The sequence below is a fragment of the Neomonachus schauinslandi genome, chromosome 15, assembly GCF_002201575.2.
Source record: "Neomonachus schauinslandi chromosome 15, ASM220157v2, whole genome shotgun sequence".
NCBI classification, from domain to species: domain Eukaryota; kingdom Metazoa; phylum Chordata; class Mammalia; order Carnivora; family Phocidae; genus Neomonachus; species Neomonachus schauinslandi.
The window spans coordinates 36,018,195-36,039,671 of NC_058417.1; the positions used below are offsets into that span (position 1 = coordinate 36,018,195).

Genomic DNA, 21,477 nt, shown 5'->3' on the forward strand with positions numbered 1-21,477 from the left:
GGGAGCCCGATGCGGGACTCGATCCCAGGACCCTGGGATCACGACCTGAGCCGAAGGCAGACGCTTAACCATCTGAGCCACCCAGGCGCCCAAGTGGAAAATATTCTTAGTAAATGTGAAGAGGGGTAAAAGATGGCTCAAATCGTATCTGGAGGATAAGGGCACACCAGAGAATAGAAAGGGAGCCATTGTGTCTTCGAGGGGAGAACACTCAGCAAAAGAGAAGTGAAATTACATTTATTGCCATATTTTGACCCTGCCTGAGCCCAGTGGGAAGAAAAAGAACTAAAAATAAATTCCATTTTTATATATGAAGGAATCAGTGCAGGGTTGAAAAGGCTACACTGAAAGCTCATCAGAACATAGCAGGGCATGTTTTAGTGTCTCATTAATACACACCCCATTGCTGAACGCATCTCAGAGACCGCGGCCTGTGGCGGTACAGGAAACAAGAATTTTATGGAGTCTTCATTCACATCCTGGAGTTTCTTAATGCACTGTGACCAAAATACCATCTGGGAAGGCCTAAGAATTACAGCAGTCTTAGACCAAGGACACAACTTCTGGCCACCTGCAATTTCTGGCCTTGGCCCCTCCACCTGAGTAGTCCTAGTCCCGGTGGGCCTCTCATGGCATGACATGTCCCCTCTCGGGGCCCTTGGAAACATTTAAATGCCCACGGAAAGAAGAACATGGAGCACAGGGTTGTGCCCTGACGTCAGGAAAGCCAACTCCCACTTACTTTAGGCTCTATCATTGCTGGTAGCTTTTGCTATATTGAGAAGATGAAACATATAGCACATTCGAAAACAGTTCACAAGCGTCTGCTTGGTGCCAGGAAGGACCAGCCTCCCGACTGGTGAGGAGCTGGGGAGTATGGTTGAGACTGCACTGCAATGGTTCAGTTAATGGAGCATGCGACTTTTTTTTTTTTAATTAGAAAAAAGGAAAAAAAAAATTTTTAAGTGATCTCTACCCCCAATGTGTGGCTTGAACTCACAACCCCGAGATCAAGGGTTGCGGAGCTCCACTGACTGAGCCAGTCAGGCACTGCGAGCGGGGTTGTGAGTCTGAGCCCCATGTGAGGTGTGGAGTTTACTTAAAATAAAATTAAAAAGAGGGGTGCCTGGGTGGCTCAGTTGGTTGAGCGTCCCACTCTTGATTTTGGCTCAGGTCATGATCTCTGGGTCGTGGGATTGGGCCCTGCACTGGGCTCTGCACTCAGCTTGACATTCTCTCCCTCCCTCTGCTCTCTCTCTCTAAAATACCTAAAGTCTTTAAAAAGAGAGAGAGAGAGAGATTATACTACAAGAACACCAGGTGAGCTTTCCAAGGGAGATATGAAAGATAACACTTTATAGTCAACTCTCTACCATCTGTTGTTCATATGAATTCAGCAGAAGAGGAAAAAAAGCAGAGGTTTAGGAATCAAACAAACTTGTTCACCAGTTACTCACTGGGAAAGTCACCATCTTGAGTATATTCATTTTATTCATCTGTGCGTAAGAGATAAGACTCCCTATCTAAGGGTACTGCTGTGCTGTGAGGCTCAGTGAAAACACAGACACACACACACGCACAAAACCTCAGACCCTGCACATCACATGTTCTCAAAAAGTCTGTGTTCTCTTTATTAGTCTTAGAACTTTCTTTCAGGCCTCTAGGTAGCTGTTCAAATCAATAGCTTCATGGACAATGAACACGAGAGGCCATTTTTTGTATTAATGGTTTTCTTTATGGAATCATGGCAATACCTCTGAAATACACGAAGCATTCCAAAATAGATGCAGTTTTCAAAAAAATTTTTTTAAAGATTTCATTTATTTATTTGAGAGAGAGAGAGAGATCACAGAGGGAGAGGGAGAGGGAGAAGCGGGCTCCCCGCTCTGCAGGGCTTGATCCTGGGACCCAGAGATCATGACCTGAGCTGAAGGCAGCCGCTTAACCAACTGAGCCACCCAGGCGCCCCTCAAAAATTTTTTTAAACATTTGTTTTTAAAAGGTATAAGATTTTCATTTGGTTTACGGTCAAGTCCTCACTGGAAGTTGCTAAGTCCTTGGAAAATACAACCAGTCTAGGCAAAACAGAAATATAACCGTGTTGAAAAAAAAAAAAGTTATAGGTTACATTTCATTTTTTTTTTTAAGATTTTATTTATTTATTTGAGAGAGTGAGATATCACGAGCAGGGGGAAAAGGTAGAAGGAGAAGCAGACTCCCCACTGAGCAGGGAGCCCGACACAGGACTCGATCCCAGAACCTTGGGGTCATGACCTGAGCCAAAGGCAGACATTTAACCGACTGAGCCACCCAGATGCCCACAGATTACATTTCAAAGATGAATAAGCAGTTTTCAAATTGTCCTCTTTTTAAATTATCTGTAGCTGCACTGTCCAGAATGATAGCCACTAGCCCATTTAAATTAATTAAATTTTCATAATTCTAGCCACATTTTAAGTGCTCAATACCCACATGTGGCTAGAGGCCATCAGGACGCGTCCTGGACAGTGAAGGTACAGCTCCATTGTAGAAAATTCTACTTGACAGCTTTGCTACATATGGGGAAGAAAAAAACAACAATCATCTTCCAAAATAGGAAATACTCCGGTGTGTCAGTTTTCTGTGTCAGCACATCCTTCAGTCTAACGAGTCAATATCCTGCAGTCTCAGGAGGTGTCCTGCTATCCCTGCCTCTAAACACGAGCTTCCATGGCTCCATCAGTTAGCTTAGAATTCCAAACAATTAAGGAAAAGTAACTCTGTGACGGATGTGAATAAGCACCAGCTCCTCCACAGTGCAGTCAAGAATGATGTCTGACGAACCATGAGAGACTAGGGACTCTGAGAAACAAACTGAGGGTTCTAGAGGTGAGGGGGGTGGGGGGATGGGTTAGCCCAGCGATGGGTAGTAAAGAGGGCACGTATTGAATGGAGCACTGGGTGTTACATGCAAACAATGAATCATGGAACACTACATCAAAAACTAATGATGTAATGTATGGTGACTAACATAATAAAATAAAATAAAAAAAAAGAATGATGTCTGATTTCAGGATGAACAACACTGGCAAACAAGCACATGACATACTGAGGTGTCAAAACAAAGGTCACTGATCTTGGAACTCAGCAGTGTAAATTACTTAAATTTGACCTTTATCTTCTGTCTCTGGATGTAATAGGAAGATCTGTCATTATGGGGTGTGTGTGTGTGTGAGTGTGTGTGTGTGTGTGTGTGTATGATGTGAGGGACAGAGAGAGACACAGATAGGGGGAGAAAGGGAGGCAGAGAATAAGTTGATTATAATAAAAAAAAGTACCATTTCTGTACTTGAACTAGGAGAGGTCCCTGAGGGACCTCAGAAAATTTATATCCCTGGAAATCTTTACAAAGAAGCAAGTCACACTTATTCAGTAATAAACTTCTTGGATGCAGGACGTCAAACCAGGTAACTTCTCGACCTCCTTTTTAGATATGTAATACTCATATTAAAACAAATTAAACACTCTTCTTTAGTAAGAAAGCAATGTTTAAGGTCACAGAAATTACATAAGGGGCCACTCATCCCAGTCAACTCATAGATGAGTATTTCAAAATAGGATAATTTAAAAACATTTACATTTGGTCTTTGAAAGCATCATAAAACTTGGGGGCTATATGATTTGCCATCTTATTTTGGCTTGCGACTGAAATTAAAACTTGAGTCCCACAGCACATGTAGGTGTGTGAAGGGGAAGTTGGGAAGTACCAGGGAGTTTAGTTTAGTATTTTATTTTTATTTATTTATTTTTTTAAAAGATTATTTATTTATTTATTTGACAGAGAGAGCACACAAGCAGGCAGAGCGGCAGGCAGAGGGAGAGGGAGAAACAGGCTCCCTGCTGAGCAAGGAGCCCCATGTGGGGCTTATCTCAGGACCCTAGGATCATGACCTGAGCCGAAGGCAGCTGCTTAACCAACTGAGCCACCCAGGCGCCCCTAGTTTAGGATTTTTAAAATTGGCCAGGGGTGCCTGGGTGGCTCAGTCGGTTAAGCGTCTGCTTTTAGCTCAGGTCATGATCCTGGGGTCCTGGGAACAAGGCCTGTGTTGGGCTCCCTGCTCAGCGGAGAGCCTGCTTCTCCCTCTCCCTCTGCTGCTCCCCCTGCTTGTGCTCTCTCTCTGTCAAATAAATAAAAATCTTAAAAAAGAAAAAAATTGTTTTTTAAACGGCCAGACCAAAAAAAAAAAAGAGGTGTGGGGCGCCTGGGTGGCTCAGTCAGTTAAGTGTCTGACTTCGGCTCAGGTCATGATCTCAGGGTCCTGGGATCGAGCCCTGTGTCAGGCTCCTTGTTCAACAGGGAGTCTGCTTGTCCCTCTGCCCCCTGCCACTCATACTCTCTCTCTTAAATGAATAGATAAAATCTTAAAAAAAAAAAAAAGGCCAGACATAAGATGCAAAATGCTTATAATACACAGACGGTCACACACGCAGTTAATGAAGAGTAACCTCTAGTTCCCAGTCACTTGGTACTAAATTAACCACTTACTCTAAAGATGCCAATCCAATCCTTTCGGCGGGGAATGAAATGCTGGGTGAGTGTATAATAGCATGTGACATCCCCTCCAGGGACATAGAACTTCTCCACGCTGTTAAAGATGACCTGAGAGAAATGACAATGATCCAGCAAGACAGCTGATGTGGGGGGATCTTCTAGAGTCTCTTCCATGGTGGGTGTCCTGTTACGAGATATGGGATAGAATAAGGCTCAGAAAGGGCTGTTTGAAATGTTGGGAGATTTCTGGGCTCTCACCCAAGGAACATTCCATTCGAGGCAAGTCAGGAAAAGCAAAAGCCTGACAGGGATTGAGATCATACAACTTGCTTTCTGTTTCACTTTGAGCCATTCTGCATTCATAGCTTCCTGTGCTATAAGATCTTTCTAAGAATGTCTTTGATCTCTGCCACGGCACCACCACCCTCACATACCTTTATTCTCTGCTCATAGCTTGTTTGTTCCACTTCTTCTCAGTGCCTTAAATAAGTAAGGCAGCCTCGAGGAAAATAACCTGAGCTGGGAATGGTAAGACCTGGAGTCTAGATTTTTCATCCCAACAAGTCCTGTGACTTCCTGACTATCAATTTCTCTAGATTTCAGCTTCTCCACTCATTCCATTTATCCTATAATTACCGAGTCTTTGCATTCTGCTGGGAGCTGGGCATGGGTGCAGGAAGAAAGGTAGGGTTGTGAGAGCAGATTATCTGACACGCACCGGTGACAAGCATGGGTTCTGAATCCAGAATGGCGAAGTTCCAATTCCAGCCTCACTACCTATTAGATGCATGAGCTTGGGCAACTCACTTAATCAGCCGGGCTCTATGCCTGTTCCCTCACCTGTAAAATGGGGCTACTGAAACACCTACGTCATTTGGTTTTCCATGAACATTAACTGAAATAATTAATGTAAAGTCTGCAGGCCTTAAATCACTACCTGCCATAGCATCACACAAAGTAGAAATATGTAGAATGACAGAATAAAGTATTAGCAGAGTCTGCAAGAAGAAAGTACTTGCCAGATGTTAGTGATTTTCTTAATTTGTGGGTGTTTTGTTTTGTTTTCTGCCATAGGCTTTGCCCTTGAAAGGGTCCCAATGCAATTAGATGAGAAAACAAGTGACCGACAAAAGGATGGAATCAGTGCAAAATGCTCTTGGGTTCAAAAGAGGGAGAGATGCAACTGGCTAGGAAAATGAAGAAGAGCTTTGAGGGGTGAGTAGAGGCCTGGATAAGCCCTCAAGGAAGATGAGCCTTTGGACTTGGGGGTGAGGAAATTCCAGGTGAATGAAATGGCATGCATAAAAGCAACGAAAGAGAGAAATGCTGCCCATGTTTGGAGGACAGCAAGCAAGTTGGATCCCTATTTATAACACTGGGGATATAACCTGTATTTCATCTTTGCAGGTCACGGTACAGATAAAATGTGATCAAGCATGGCAAACTATTTGGGAGGTAAAAACAATATAGAAAAGAATCAGAGTCTTTTGAATTGCTGAGATCTGACACTTCCTGCCTCTCAAAAGTCACCTGCTCCATCTTCTAAATGCTCCCCGGGTCTAACGTTTAGTGAGTCCATGCTCCTCAACCCAGGGTTTCATTTGGAAATGGAAACAATACGGTGGCTGCATACAGCAGCTGAAGGAGAGCTGTATATAGGGGACTACTATGTGATACCTTACAAATTCGGCTGCTGGAACATGTTGGAAGATTGTATACAACTCAATTTTTAAAAATAAGAACAATAACCAAAAAACACAGCCCTTCTAGTCCTGCCTGACCCTACTTATTTCCTGGTTTTATTTTGAATGCTAAACCACCAGGCCTCTTCTTCCAACTCCCCCAGTGGTCAATTTTCTCACAGAGAAGGCAGGGGGACTTTGGTGGCACTGAACTGTCTATTCCTGGGATTAAGCTAAGGAACTAGGAAATGTATTAGCTTTCTGGTTTGTGGCAGTTTTGCCACATCCTTAACCTCAAACCTCAGATCAGTTTTTCTGAGGAAGGGGGACGTCTCGTTCCAGTCTAGGTCAGAACTAGTTCCACATATACGCTGTTGCCTGTGTGATCTCTTGGATGCTATGGGAGGGTGGGCAGGGAGATTTCTCAGCTTGCAGACCCCTTTCTTTTCCAGGGGTCTCAAGTCTTACTGAGGCCAGCATATCCCCTCTGTCCTCAGCCTGGAACAGCATTTATCTGAGCTTGTAAAATGACTTAATCTGTTGTCTGTGCATCATAAAGAACACTCAGGTTAAGAGTGGCTTCAGGGCCTGTCTCTCAATTAGCCTAAGTACCCAACTCCCTCTTCTTTTACTTCATAACACTATCACCCCTGTACACATGACATAATGCCTAGCCCGTAGTAATTGCTGATTAACTATTCACTGAATAAGTGAAATGCATGTGATTCATCAAAAAGTGAAAGGAAGGGGCTTTGTAGGTAAACAATGGTGTGAATGACCGCGGGGCTAATTCTTTTTTTAAGCCCTGCTCTTAATTTGTTGGGTACCCTTAGAGAAGCTGCTGTTTCTCAGCTTTCTCTTCTCTAAAATAGGGTGAAGAGATGATAATCTCCAAGTGCTATGTCAATTCCTGGTATGGCCGGTTCAACTGGCATAGCTGGTTCAAGTGGTATGGTGCCAAAAAAACAAAAGGCACAGATTTGATTTCCTTAAGGGCCCATAAAATTCACACTCCATTACCCACCTTCTACACACTCAAACTCTGGCAAGCTGTTTTGCAAATGGATGTTACTCTGAAAGGCAAGACCATCCAAGGGTATGAGGGCTTCGTACATCCTCTTTCCTACTAGAAAAACAATCAATCTATAAGCTCATGAACAGAACACTAAAGAAAGGACATGCACGCGCGTGCACACACACACAAAGACACAAAAGAGCTCATGTTGAGGCTTGAGAGTAGGGATAGCCAGTGGAAACTAGCTCTTTTCATTCATCTGAACACCTAATCATCTATCTGGAAGTCAACAGTCTTGGTTCCTTGCTTATCAAAAATGTAAGGCTCCATGAAGTTTCCCATTTCAGAGATCTCATCACCTTCCCGGGATGACTCAGAGGGCACCTAGTGGATCTCTAGGTATTTGGAATTCAATTGTTCTTGAAATAGGAAACTCTCTTCTGTGGGAGACTGGGGAAGGGGTTGAGGAGGCAGGCAGAGTGGAGAACAGCCATGGCTTGCTTCTCTGCTCTTTACCAAAGCTGAGGACAGAAAAGGCCATGGGTGAAAGGCCATGAGTATAACCATGCTAATCTGAACTGGGTCAGCAAGGAGTTACCTCATTTCACTTTTCCTGGAAGGAAGGTATCTATCTATTACTATACCAATTTTTAAGGTCAGTGATCCTTAAAACCCTTTCCTCCCTCCCAGTGATTAGGCTCCTTGGGAGAAATGGGTTCTGACAATGGCTGGGGAAATCACCTTGCTGTCAAAGTGGCCCAGAAAGGACTATTTGTGGAGGGGGCAGAGAGGATGTAGAAGAAAAAGTACAACGATTTAAGCATCAACTTCCCCTTCTTTAACAGCTCCTCCCACTATAGAATCTGTTCACCATCCACTTCTAATTCTGACAATATCCATGGAGGGAAATGAGACGAGCTAGAAAAAGAGCAAAAGTTAGGGGCACCGGGGTGGCTCAGTCGTTGAGCGTCTGCCTTCGGCTCAGGTCATGATCTCAGGGTCCTGGGACTGAGCCCCGCATCGGGCTCCCTGCTCCTTGGGAAGCCTGCTTCTCCCTCTCCCACTCCCCGTTTGTGTTCCTGCTCTCGCTATGTCTCTCTCTGTCAAATAAATAAATAAAATCTTAAAAAAAAAAAAAAAAGAGCAAAAGTTAAATTTAGAAGCCTGAGAGCTACGGAGCCATTGAAAAGCAGTGGGATGAATTAGGCCCCCTAGAAATCATGGGATAGCATTCCACCTAATTCCCTCCTCCTACCCTCATGCCCAAGACTAGCCACACGAGCAGTGAGCAGGAAAAACAAATAGGGATGTCTAAAAGCTAACCACTGAGTAGGGGAAAATAATGCAGAGATTCTACAAACTGTCAGAAGCACTTTACTTGGGCTCTGATTTTTTTCAGCTCAGTTTCCAAAAGGATTAGGGTCCTCAGAGGATGCATGCAATAACAGGCAATGTGTTTTAAAATGAGTCCCCTGAACTGGCTTCTGGCTTCTAAGAAAACCTGACACATTTTCATCTAATGAGCTTTTCAAGCCTAATATACTACTCCCAGGACTGTTCCATGAGGGCAGAGATTCTTTTACGTTCTCCTGAAGAAAAGGAACAGCTAATTCTACTTCTGCCCTGAGTGAATCTGTAAAGTACACAGATACGCTTTTTAGCAGAAAAATTTAAAAATATTATAAATCTTCCTGCTTCAGATTCTAACAATGCAAATACTCAACCAAATCAACTCACCAATTTTCCTAAAGATTTTCCCCATGTGTGCTGAACCATGAAGAAGAAATAATCTTATTAAAAAATAACTGAAGTTCTACCGTAGAGCATGCCCAACGTTTTTACATTAGCCTTTCATACCTGTGGGCACAGGTTTAGAGAAATGAAAGACTATCAGTAGTTTATCTGGATTAGTTCACAGAAGGAAATCAAATGTTCCCACAGCCAAGAAAGAAATGCAAATCAATTCATTTGGGAACAGTAAAAACAAAAGATAAGCAAAAAACCCCCAAACTGCATTTCATCTAATCCCTTCATCCTGCTTATGTAACTTTCTAAACTAGTAGCCATTAGCAAAATGTATGAACTGATTTGAATCCCACTCCTCCAGGCCCTGGAAGAGATGCTTGCTCGAAACTACCCTTAGAGAACCTGGACAGTGGCCACTATGGCCCTGACCAAAAGCAAAGACACACAGTCACTGGCCTTCAAATTCTTGAGCTACTTGTTCTAATCCAAAATTTCCAAGTTCATTCTAGTTTTTACCTAAAATCTTTCAGAGTGCCTTAGAGAACTTGTATACCTCCAAGAGGTTTGTAATACTCCTCATTAACAACTGCTGGGATTGGCTGCCCCGTTTGTTCGAAGCAGGCCCTCAGCCATATCCCACATCAGCAGCGCCAGCAGTACGGGGCGAGGAAAGAAAAACAGTTGTGGGACATGAGATGCAGGCAACCAGAAGAAACTGTGTGAAAGCCTCAACGCTGTGTCCTAATCCTCTATTCAATTTAACTGAGATGGTACATTTTTTCCTTGAAAGGGGTGACTGTGCTAACCCCTGAAGTGACATGGGTGGTGACAGGGTTTGAAGTGCCCTGGAAAGGGAACTAGGCTAGGAGCCAAGGGACCTGGGATCCTGTCTTAGTTCTGCCACTAACTAGCTGTGGCATCTTGGCTAAGTCGCACTGCCTCCGTTTAGGCCTCAGTATCCTCATCAGTATGGATCAGGCTAGAAAATCTCCAAGAAACTTTTCAGCTACAATGATGATCCTAAGTGAAAGAAAAAGAAAGTGAAAGAGGTCATATTAACGGTCTCTTTTCATCTAAGGAAATAAAGAACCACGGTATTGTATCAACAAGCACAAAGTGTTTAAAGAGCCCTAGCTGTACTATCTGACTTGAAAGATAATACTTGTTAGTGCTATGTAACTCTCACCACCTTTCTTGGGGTCCTTTCCGCTCCACAGCTGCCATATCTGCTAAAAGGTAGAGTTTCAGGTAGAGGCCCTTTGAAAATATCTGTGAAAGTGAGTCACCTGGATATTCCCTAATTATGTACTCTACATAATCTAAAAAGACCTTAAAAGTCCTCTGTTTTGACTCTACATAATCTACAAAGACCTTAAAAGTCCTCTGTTTTAGATGGTTTTTGCAACCGGGGAAGTTATAATAGATAGCATCTGTATTATTCTACTCAGCTCCAGCAATGGCCACTTGTTGGCTTGCATCGGGAGCAAAGAATCCAAGTGATAGAAAAAGGTTAACATGCCTGGGAAGGGTTGAAATCATAAGGGGGGAACATTAGCCCCTAAATTAAATTGGGTTGATGGTAGCCGTAGGGAGGGGCTCCGGGAGATCAACGGTAAAGAAGCAGGTCATTACACTCCAGTTGCTTTTTTCTGCCTAGAGTATGTCCAATTACAGAAGGCTTCATCTGAAGGAAAGAGACTTTAGGGATCAGGCCTACTCATAAGATAGGGAAACTGAGGCCCAAAGAGAAAGTAACTTGCCTAGGGTGACGGGGCACAGTCCCACCTCGGCCTCGTAGCAAACAGCGATGCTGATGCGGTCAAGGACAGGGATTAAGGAACTGCCAAAGATCTCGGCCCGCGCGGGAGGCGGGGGGGGGGGGGGAAGGGGGAAAGGGGGGGGGGGGGGGTGGTTGACGTCGTGACGTCAAGACCCCAACTCCCGTCAGAGGGGTTCCTTCTGCTCAAGAAGCCTGCCACCCGGCCACAAGCACTGAAGCTCTGCCCTCCTGGGGAGAAAACTGCCCCTCAACCCTCCAAGGCCGCAGACGGGGCTCCAGGGGCTCCATGGCGCCACTCACACTTACTGTCACCCTAGAAAGATGGAAGGAAGTGAAAACCGAAACCAGCCGCACCTCTGCCTGCCCAAGGTCCTTTCTGAAGAGTGGAAGCCTGAATTTGGGGAACCCGAAGGCCCAACTGCCCCTAATTGCCCTCCTTCACTCCAGGGACTCACCAGCAGTAGCAGCCGGCGTCGGCAGCAACAGCAACAGGGCAGGGCAAGGGACAGGGGCGGGGCTAAACACCCAGGGCGAGCTGATCCCATCTGGTCCCGCCCATACGTCACAACGGCTACCAAGCCCCGCCCCCGCCGTGGTGCTTGCTGGGACTTGTAGTGCTCAGGTGAATGGGCACCCGAGTGCTTAGCAGCCCTATGGGGTTTTCGCCCATCCCGAACAGCTCCCCAAGGAGCCTATTTCTTCCCCTAGAATGAGACGTTTACTTACCTTGAAAAAAAACCCCAGAACTTTATTTCTTTCAGTCCTGAACAAGAAAGGGCCATCGAGAGGTCATCTTCATTTTTCTCCTGCCTCTAGATAGCACTTCACTAAGAGCGGTACAGATGAGACCCCCTTTGGCATTTAATCATCCTTCCGCCTGCCCCTAAAGGAGACCCAGCAATCTCCCTGGATGCCCCCATTTCTGTGTTTCATCCTTCCCTTTCTATAAAATTATTTTTTAGCATTAGCTCTGTCAAGGTGGTGTTCGTCCTAATTGTAGTAAGAATAAACTCAGAATCCTGCTAAGTCAGTTTAGAGGGAATTCCTTACCCTTGATAACTGATCAATCCCTGGCCTGTCTTCAGCAAGAATCCTGTTAAGTCGGTTCAGCAGTAATCTCCCCCGCCCCTACCCTTGATGTCTTCTCTTAGTAATTTTCCATCCACTTGTCCTTACTGTATTTGGAGTTGAGCACGATCTCTCTCCTCTATTGTAATGTCCCTATGGCAATACTCCTGGATAAAGTCTCGCTTACTGGTTTAACAAGTGTCAGAATAATTATTTCTTTAACACCACACATTCTATCTATGGATGGTTAAATTTAGAAGTGCCTCTTCTCCAAGGAGTAGCATCCTTCTAAATCTGGGAAGAAACTTTCTATGCAGTCTAACTGGGGAATTTATGCCCCTGAAGACACTTTATGTTTCAGGCAGGAGAATGAGCATACCTTATACTGCCTTATCACAAAATTGGTGGCATTCAACTGAGAAGAATGGATGGCGGGAAATAATAAGTAAACCAGTAAACTGCTGGGCATTCTGTTGAAAGTTCAAATCACCTTCTGTGTTACCAAAATTATGCTCTTCCATTTTAAACTCTGCCTATAGGGATAAGTGTCCTCAGTATCCTGGATACATCTCCTTTAATTTTACTTAGTAGCTTTTTAAAAAGCCCTTAGAATTGACACCTCCTACACCCACACACCTTACTGTCCATATTAACACAACTATTTCATGAAACTTTTGCCTGGATGTTAAAAATGCAAATGAATCCATTGTGCATTTTAGGAGTCACCTAGAAGAACCACTGATTTTTTTTAAAGATTTTATTTATTTATTCAATAGAGAGAGCTAGCGAGAGAGGGAACACAGGAGAGCTGGAGACGGACAAGCAGACTCTCCACAGAGCAGGGAGCCCGAAGGCCCGAAGTGGGGCTCGATCCCAGGACGCTGGGATCATGACCTGAGCCGAAGGCAGACACTTAACTGAGCCACCCAGGCATCCCTGAACCACCAATTCTTCAATAGAAAGCATCACATGATGATAGTTCTATACTTTTCAAGACTCTTAGAACCCCTGGCCTCAAAATCCTTGCTTGGCTGTGTCCACCAATCCTAAGCTGTTACATCACGACTCTTACCCTATCCTAATCAACTTTTGCCTTTACCCTCACATTGAAAGATCCACCCCCTTCCAAACCAAACTTCAAAGTCTCAATCAATACCACTATTTTGTCCTTCTGCCTCTGAGCTGCTATTACAACTTTGCCAAGACAGTGTCCTTCCTCACTCAGCTAAGAATAATCTCAGTTTTTTTTTTTTTGAGGTGGGGAGGGGCAGAGGGGAGAGAGAATCCTGAAGCGGACTCCCTGCTGAGCGCGGAGCCGAACACGGGGCTGGATCCCAAGACACTCAGATCATGACCTGAGCCGAAATCAAGAGTCAGCTGCTCAACCGAGCCACCCCGGCATCCCTCAGTTTTGTCTTATCAGCAGGTTGTTTTGTTGGTATTTTGGGAAGCTAAATTTGACAGCATAGAATAAAAAAAATTAATTAGTCTGATTTATTTCCAATAGGAGTGTCAAGGGAAGGCTGCAAGTACAACCGTTTAAAACTAGATATTGAAGGAATGGGAATTGATATTCAGACCTACAGAGAAAATCCTCCACTTTAAGTGTTAGGAATTGAGAAAAAGACTGGGGCTGGGAGTAGTAATTCTGTGCCTGACACAGTAGGTTTTCTCATTGACTCCTTACAAGGGAAGCACTTTTATTATCCCCATTTCACAGATAAGACAATTGAGGCTGAGAGACATAAAGTTACTTGGGCAAGCTCACCTGGCTAGTGTCATCAGAAGGCTTTGAACCAAGCATTCTGACTCAAGAGAGTATGCTCTTAATCATGACATTCACTATACTCTTTACAAGAGTCCAGTAATCCATAAGGAAGACCAGTGCATAAATGAATATGATACCACATGATAGTGGCTTTATAAGAGGAATTTACACAGTGATAAGGTAGCATGGAATTAATTTTAAGGTTTCAAAAAAAGGTAATAGAGAAAAAATTATTCTGAAGCCTATTAAAACAGTAAGGAAAACTTTATTTGGGCCTATTGCAATAGGAATATTACAAAAGGGGAGAGAGATTGTGCTCAGTTCCAAAAACAATGAGGACAAGTGGGGATTTATAGCCATCAAGGAAGATGAGGGAGTCAGTGGGTGGAAAATTACTAAGAGGAGACATCAAGAATGGGGGATTCTTGCTAAGCTGATTTAATAGGATTCTTACTGACGCAGACTAGGGATTGATCAGATATCAAGAATAAGGATTCTCGGGGTGCCTGGGTGGCTCAGTCGTTAAGCGTCTGCCTTCGGCTCAGGGCATGATCCCAGGGTCCTGGGATTGAGCCCCGCATCGGGCTCCCTGCTCGGCGTGATGCCTGCTTCTCCCTCTCCCTCTGCCCCTGCTCGTGTTCCCTCTCTAGCTATCTCTCTCTCTGTCAAATAAAAAAAACAAAACAAAACAAACAAACAAACAAAAAAGAATAAGGATTCTCTCTAAGCTGATTTAGGATTTTTGCTGAAATTGGACTTAAAAGAGGACTTCAACTACCTCCATTTTGACCTCAGTCTGTCCTTTCTAATTAAGTTCTTTCCCGCCTATCTCTTAACTCAGGCAAAAGACCCTGCAGATAAAGCATCCTGTGATGGGAACTGAAACTACCCCCATTAAGCAACAAGGACTGCCCAGAGCCAGCAGGACTCTGCATGACCAACCCCAAGACAATGATCGACCTGACCTTTACTGCCCACCTGTTTGTACCCACTGACCGTCGTCTCACATTTTCCCTATATAAGCCTGCAAGTATTTTCAGGACTTTGGAGATGGTCTTTGAAACTGTCCACTGTCTTTCTCGTGTTGGCCTCCCTGAAATAAATTCCTTTCTTGTTTCTCTATGACTCGTCTCTCTGCCTTTGGATTTGTCAGTGGTGAGTGGCAGAACCTGGTCTGTTTGGGGGCCCCAGAACCAGGTGCCCTTGCACCCCTGAGCCCCAGCTACAGATCTGGCAAGGACATAGGAGCCCAAGGTTGAAGCCTAGTCAAGAAAAGGGCTCAGAGGAACCTAGCTGACTAAAGTTGGTCAAAGAGAGAGTCTTTGTCAAAGGAGACATTTAATTTATTTGAATACCAAGCTTGGCCTGCAGAAAAAGGGATGGGAGAGAAATTTGACGTGGAGGGAGGGGGTAGTCATCTACAGTTGTGCTGTCCAGTAGAATTCTCTACGGCGATGGAAACGCTCAGTATCTGCACTATCTGATCTGGTAACCACTAACCACATGTGGCTATCGAGCGCCTGAGCTGTGGCTATTGCAACTGGGAACTGGGTTTTTTTATGGAGTTTAAATTTATTTTACAGGAGAAAATCAGATTTAATAGCATATGTATGTATGTATGGGGAACCCACACAGACATGGAAATTCCCGATTGAACTGAAATTTATTTATTTATTTATTTATTTATTTTTAAAAGATTTTGTCAGAGAGAGCGAGCGAGCACAAGCAGGGGGAACAGCAGGCAGAGCAGGCAGAGGGAGAAGCAGGCTCCCTGCTGAGCAAGGAGCCCGACTGGGGACTTGATCCTAGGACCCTGGAATCATACATAACCTGAGCAGAAGGCAGCCGCTTAACCGACTGAGCCACCCAGGCGCCCCTATTTTTTTTTTTTAAGATTTTATTTATTTCTTTATTTGAGAGAGAGAGTGCATGAGCAAGGGGAGGGACAGAAGAAGAGGGAGGGAGGGAATCCCAAGCAGATTCCTCCCTGAGCATGAGCCCCACTCGGAGCTTGATCTCATGACACCGAGATCATGAACTGAGCCGAAATCAAGAGTCGGACCCTTAACCAACTGAGCCACCCAGGCGCTCCTCAGACTGCAATTTAAATAGACATATGTGATCACTGTCCTCGCTAGTGCATATCTACAGCATCTGGGTGACACGGGTGTGGACTATGGGAAGGAGAAGAGGGAGGTAGCCTACAAGGTGTCCAAGCAGCTCTGCTGCTTAGTTTCACCTCTGCCGTCAGCTCCGGCCCTGCCCAGCTCTACCCAGTAGCAATGACTCTGGCCTTTGGACTCTCAAGTCCATGCAAAAAAGAGGGTGGGAGGAAAGTTATCCTGAAGTTTGCTGTCTCTGTAACCGCCTAGGACTCTGCAACTGGATGCCTTACAAAGTAGAGAGAATTTCTATGCCCAGGTTTGAGAAAGAGAAGGATTGAATAATCATTGGAAAGAAGGAGACTACTAACTAGGTTGGGATGCTGTTAGGCTTTCACCATATGCAGGTCAAGTATGGTGTTTTATAAACTTGTGGAGAAATAGGAGCTAGGTATGCCTTACATTGTTTCTAGAATGTGTGGACAAACCAAGTCACCTGTTAAACACTTTAGGGAATGTTAATATTTAAAGGTGGTCCCTGTAAGAATTTGGGAGGGCTATCTTTGTTTTTAAAAACTGCATTAAGTAAAACAAAAAAAGAGAGAGACATTTCATAATGCCACCCATATTTTCGAAACTGTTGTCTGCAGAGAAAAATCTGTTGGACACCCTTCCTTGATTAGCTGATATGAATTGATTCTATGAGAATTATTTTACAACTCTGTGAATTGTAGGTAACTGATAGGCAAGGAATTCCTGTCTGGTCTGGTAGAGGTTTGACTATTTTCCCTCCTTTCCTTGTGGGGGAAAAAAAAAAAAAGCAGTTTTGCATCCATTTACAATTTCTTTCAGCTTTCCTTTTGTCAGACAAATTGTGCTGCTTTTTTTTGAACCAGCTGAACCATCTGACTGTCTGACTAGTTCCTTCACTGACTGAGTTACATAAAATCTTTAACATGTGTACATTTTTTTAGTTGAAGATTTTATTTATTTGGGAAAGAGAGAGAGAGAAAGAGAAAGACAGAGAGACAAGATAAAGTCAGAAGCCTGGAAGCTCCATTGCTCATGGGCAAGCAGCCCATTCCCAGGGGCTCTGTTGGCCCTGACAGCTATATGTCAAAACGGGAGGGCTGGGCAGCAGTTTCTGTTTCTATTTCACCAGTAACAGTAATAAGAGTGTGTGAAGGAGGGAGTAGTGGAGGAGGGCGGGAACCCGCTGCAAGGCCTTGGTCAAGCCACTACATTTTTCTGAGCCTTGATTTCCTCTTCTAAATGCAAGGGAAATACTCGGTTATAAGAGCTTTTCTGGTTTAACAGGAACTCTGATTCTGTGATTGTACACACTTCCACAACATTCCTTCATACCTTGTAGACTTAAAGCAAAAAAATCAAAACAAAATAAAATCTGGGGGTATGGGAAAAAAAAATCTTCTAAGAATCTTTGTCTCATTTCCACTCCCTATCCCGTCCTCAGTACGTATACTAAGACTTTCTCTGGCACAGACAAAAGTGGGACTCTCTTTTTTTTCCCCATTAACGACTTAGAGGAAGAGTCCCAAACTGAGGAAAAGAGTCTTGGGTGTCAATTGTAGAGCAAACAACATTCTGAGGATTTTGTTATTGTCTTATTATTCAGTCAGGTAAGTGCTTTAGGAACAAAAAGACAGTGAAAACAAGTTTCATACCTATGTCCTGCAGTCCCGCTTGCACTCTTGCCTCTTGAGCTGGGGGAAGGGGACACAGTCCCAATTTTCTGCCCACTGGAAGGGAGACTCCAACACACTCCTTCAAACTTTCACACCCAGGCCCAGAAAAACCCTTGGCGTTTGCCTCGGGGATTTGTCTTCTTTTTCCTTTTTAAGATTTATTTATTTATTTATGGGGGGTGGGGATGGGGAGAGGCAGAGGGAGAGGGAGAGAGAATCTCAAGCAGACTCCCTGCTGAGCACTGAGCCCCATGCTGGGCTCAATCTCAGGACCCTGAGATCATGACCTGAGCAGAAATCAAGAGTCGGACGCTTAACTGACTGAGCCCCCCAGGTGCCCCTGGCCTCAGGGATTTTTCTGTTTCAGGTTTACCTGGCACAAATCACTCATGCTTTCTGATTTCCTGGCTGTCACTCTGGCCCTGGAGGAGATGCCTGATAGGGCTGGAGCCTGCTTTGCTCTCCATTGGGGGCAGCTCTATGGTTCATCCCGTGTTTGTTCTTGTCATCACCCCTGAAAGGACAGGGGTGCCAGCCTCTGGCCTATTAACTCCCGCTGCAGCCAACCCTCTCATAAATAACCAGTTGTCAGGGATTTTAATGGAAATCCTCTGGAAGCTGTAAATCTTTGCTGCTCCCTCCCGCATCCTTTCCCTCATTTCCATCACAATATCACTCCGGAGGGACCCGAGACCAAAGCAGGAGCTTGGCAGAGCAGATTGGTAGGACACTGGGGAAAGAAAGAGGCAGGGTGGGGGGAGGGGAAGAGAGCTGGGACAGTTGGTTCTAGGGAAGCATCTGCCGTGGCCAGTTGATGATGGTCACCTGGGCCTCCTGGGCCCTGGAGAGGGGGCGGGGCAAGATAGCCCAGGGCCACCTGGAGGGAAGGGGGAAGAGGGAATAGGAAGAGGATAGGATGGCAGAGAGGTTTCAGGAAGAACAGCAGACCGACAGTGGTTCCACCTCAGGCCCTGCAGAGGGTACTTAAGCATCTTGAACTAGACTTTCATTGTCCGCTTGGGGCTAAGCCATGCCTTTGCCTCTAGGCTCCTGCCTGGGCAGATCAGCAGGTTAAAAGGGCAGTGTCCTGTGCTGGCCTGAAAACTTCCTCCAACTTGGGTCCAAAAGGTAACAGTTTATTTCTATGCATATGAGAGCACTCAGTAGTGAGTAACTGTCCAAATAGCTAGGCATAAAGGTTTATTATATACCAGTTTTGTAAAGGGTGGGAGTTAGGGCTTCAAAATGGGCCTCTGATGAGACTTGTTTACACAATTTTTGGAGTGTCCATGCGTCCAAGGACAGAGCCTGCCTGACTGCAGATCTCCACTCACCCCCCGGAGTTTGGGGGGCAGGTATGAGGCAGAGGGCCAGCTAACTGTTTTAATTGTACATTCCAGTAGCATCAATTCAAGCATCTGGAAATCTCCAGAAGGAGAGGAATGGATATGGGCAACAAGAATCTTTGGCTCAATCCGTTTCCTAAAAACACCGTGGTTCAGAAATTTTAAATCGATCCTTTGTTTTTTCACCAATCCCGAACTAATCCAGGCAGAAACAGCTCTACCGGCTGCCAATCCTTTGCAGGCAGTCTGGCACGCATTAGTCTGGGCTTAGACAGGTGGAAACGGAAGGAAACCACAATTATCTGAATCCAGTCACTATTCTGATTCCCTACCTGCCAGACGACAGTCAAAATGTCGCTGTAAGAAGCCAAGACCCCAGAGCCCTGGGCGGCCCTCTCTCTCGGCCAGACCCCCCACTCTGAGATATCATGGTTTAAGAAGCCAGAGTGATTCATTGTAGGTTTTCGATTAGCTACTTTACTGTTAGAGAAGCTAAGCCCGGAGAGGTGCTATCAACTGCCCACGATGACACATGCCTGAGGTCTTGACTGGGGTCTCAATCCGGTGCTCTTTGCAGGGCTCCCCCTGGTCCTGGTTTCGGCTATTCTCCCCTCCCAACCTCCGCCCCGGCCCTGAGTACCGGGCGGCCCCGCTCAGCGCAACCCACCCGCCTTCCCCTCCGGAGCAGCCGCAGCTTACGAGGCCGACGGTTCGAATCCGCCCGGCCCCGAGGCTCCGGTTGCGCCTGCGCACGACGCCCCGACGCCCCGACGCCCCGACGGCGCGGGCCGAGGAGGGCGGGGACCCGCGCAGGGCTAGCGGTAGTGGGGCCCCCGAGCGCCGGGAGCGCGGCCCAAGCGTCCTCCGCGTCTCCCGGGACAACCTCGGGCGCTGCCCTCTCAGAGAGCAGGGGCGGTTAATTGGATTCGGGAGGGAGGGGAGGGGGCACGACAGCCTACCGCTGGGGCCAATCGAAGACCTAGAAAGCCCTATATGCAAATATATGAGGGCTGGGCGTACCCCAAGTTAGGAGGAGCGAGGGTTGGGCTTGCGTGTTGTCGGGCAGCCAATGGGAGAGTGTCTCCTTAATCTTTTTGAGGAGGGGGCCCTCAGGTGTGGTTGCGAGCGGTACGGGCAGCAGAGCGGGGGCAAGACGGGGAAATAGGAATCGCGGGTAAGAGCCCCCCAAACCCGGTGCTGGCCCTAGATCGTGGCCACCTAGTGTCTCCCCACTGAAAACCCGGTCCGTCATACCCCCAAAGTCCCCCTCGATGCCTAGTTCCCCAGGGTGACCCCCTCCGCCCTCGCCAATGGCGCTCTACCGCCAAAGCCACTCCCTTCCGGGTCCCTGCTCTTCCTTGGCGCAGTAGCTCATCTCTTCCCAGGCCCGTACTCGCGTTCAGCTCTCAAATACCCTCGCTCCCTTTCTCATCCTCAAAACTCCGATGCCAAGACCTTGCCCACACGCCAACTCTTCTTTTCCTAGGTCCATTTTCCCTCCTGTCCCCACTTTCCCTCACTTCCTGCCCTGCCTCGATTTCCCAAACCCGGTGAGCCCAGGGAGCTGTTCCTTAGATATCAGAGATCCCTGGGAATCCCAAAACTCTCTCTGCCTCCTTCCCCATCACTGGGTCCTTCTCCTGATCACCTTTCTTCCTTTGTCTGGAGAAATCTTCCAGAGAGACGCTTCTGTTTTGGATAGCCAGCACAGTCCTCTGCAAATAGCCTTACCCCTCCTCTTCAGCCCCCCTCCCCCTTCCAGTTATTATTTCTCACCTCCTGAAGGAGAATTCTTCTAGGCTTGAGGAATGTTCTCCTTTGGGATTTGAATGCTAGGAAAAATTAACTTACATTTGGGGATGAGGTGGGAAGGGAGCTAACCTTTATTAAGCACCAGCATGTGCCAGGCACTTCAAAAAGTTATTTAATAGGTACACGAACCCTACTGTCATATTTTCATTTTACAATAGAGCTTTTATTTTGAACCAAGCACTGCTTTAAGAGCATTATAAATATGAATTCATTTAATCTTTTAAAATAACCCCACAAGATAGATATTATTATCCTCATTTTAGTTATGAGAAGACTGAGGTACAGAGAGGCTCAGTTTCTCACCCACAGTCACCTGCTAGTAAGTAGAGCTGGGATTTGGATCCAGATCCATCCGTCTTTGCTGGCAATACACTGAGTATTGTGCGGAAAATGGCTGGACATGAGCCTGCCCCGTAAATTGCATCTTCCTCTCAGCTTTTAGCAGAATAAAAAATGTCATCGGAGTCAGCAAGATTCTTAGTGTTTCCAGAGAATGGGGCCAGTCATTCTCAGCACTTTTTACTGGCACAGCCCTTGAGCAATTGAGCGCCCACATCCCTCCCTTGTTAGTCCATGTCTTGCTAAGAACCCATTCAGTCCCTGTACTGAGATTTCAAGGGTGGCTAGAATGGAAAGCCAAAAGACCATAAAAAGCATCTTAATTTATCCTGCCTGCATCAAAGCTCAAATCACTTTTCTAGATGTGAAGTTTTTCTCTTCCTAGTGGTCCTGTAATCACAGAAAAGACAGGGAATGAGGGCACACCTGAAACTAATGTAACGTTGTGCATCAACTATACTAAAAAAAAAGGAAATAAGGGAGGAGATATTACTTGGCTTCTTATGACATACAAAGTCAAAGAAGCAAAGCTGGAAGCAAGATCCAGAGGTCTTACCTCCACATCTTCTCCCCCCGTCTACT

General features: G+C 45.7%; 1 protein-coding gene across 1 annotated transcript in view; it reads right to left on the reverse strand.

Moving 5' to 3' along the window:
- Window positions 1-11,258, reverse strand: part of CALCOCO2 (calcium binding and coiled-coil domain 2) — a 26,217-nt gene extending 14,959 nt beyond the window's left edge. Inside the window, exons 1-2 of the mRNA XM_021703884.1 lie at window positions 11,210-11,258; window positions 4,526-4,715 (exon numbers count right to left, since the gene is read on the reverse strand). Coding sequence (XP_021559559.1) covers window positions 4,526-4,705 — 180 coding nt within the window. The 5' untranslated portion in view covers window positions 4,706-4,715; window positions 11,210-11,258. The remainder of the gene's footprint in view (window positions 1-4,525; window positions 4,716-11,209) is intronic.
- Between the last annotated feature and the right edge of the window lie 10,219 nt (window positions 11,259-21,477).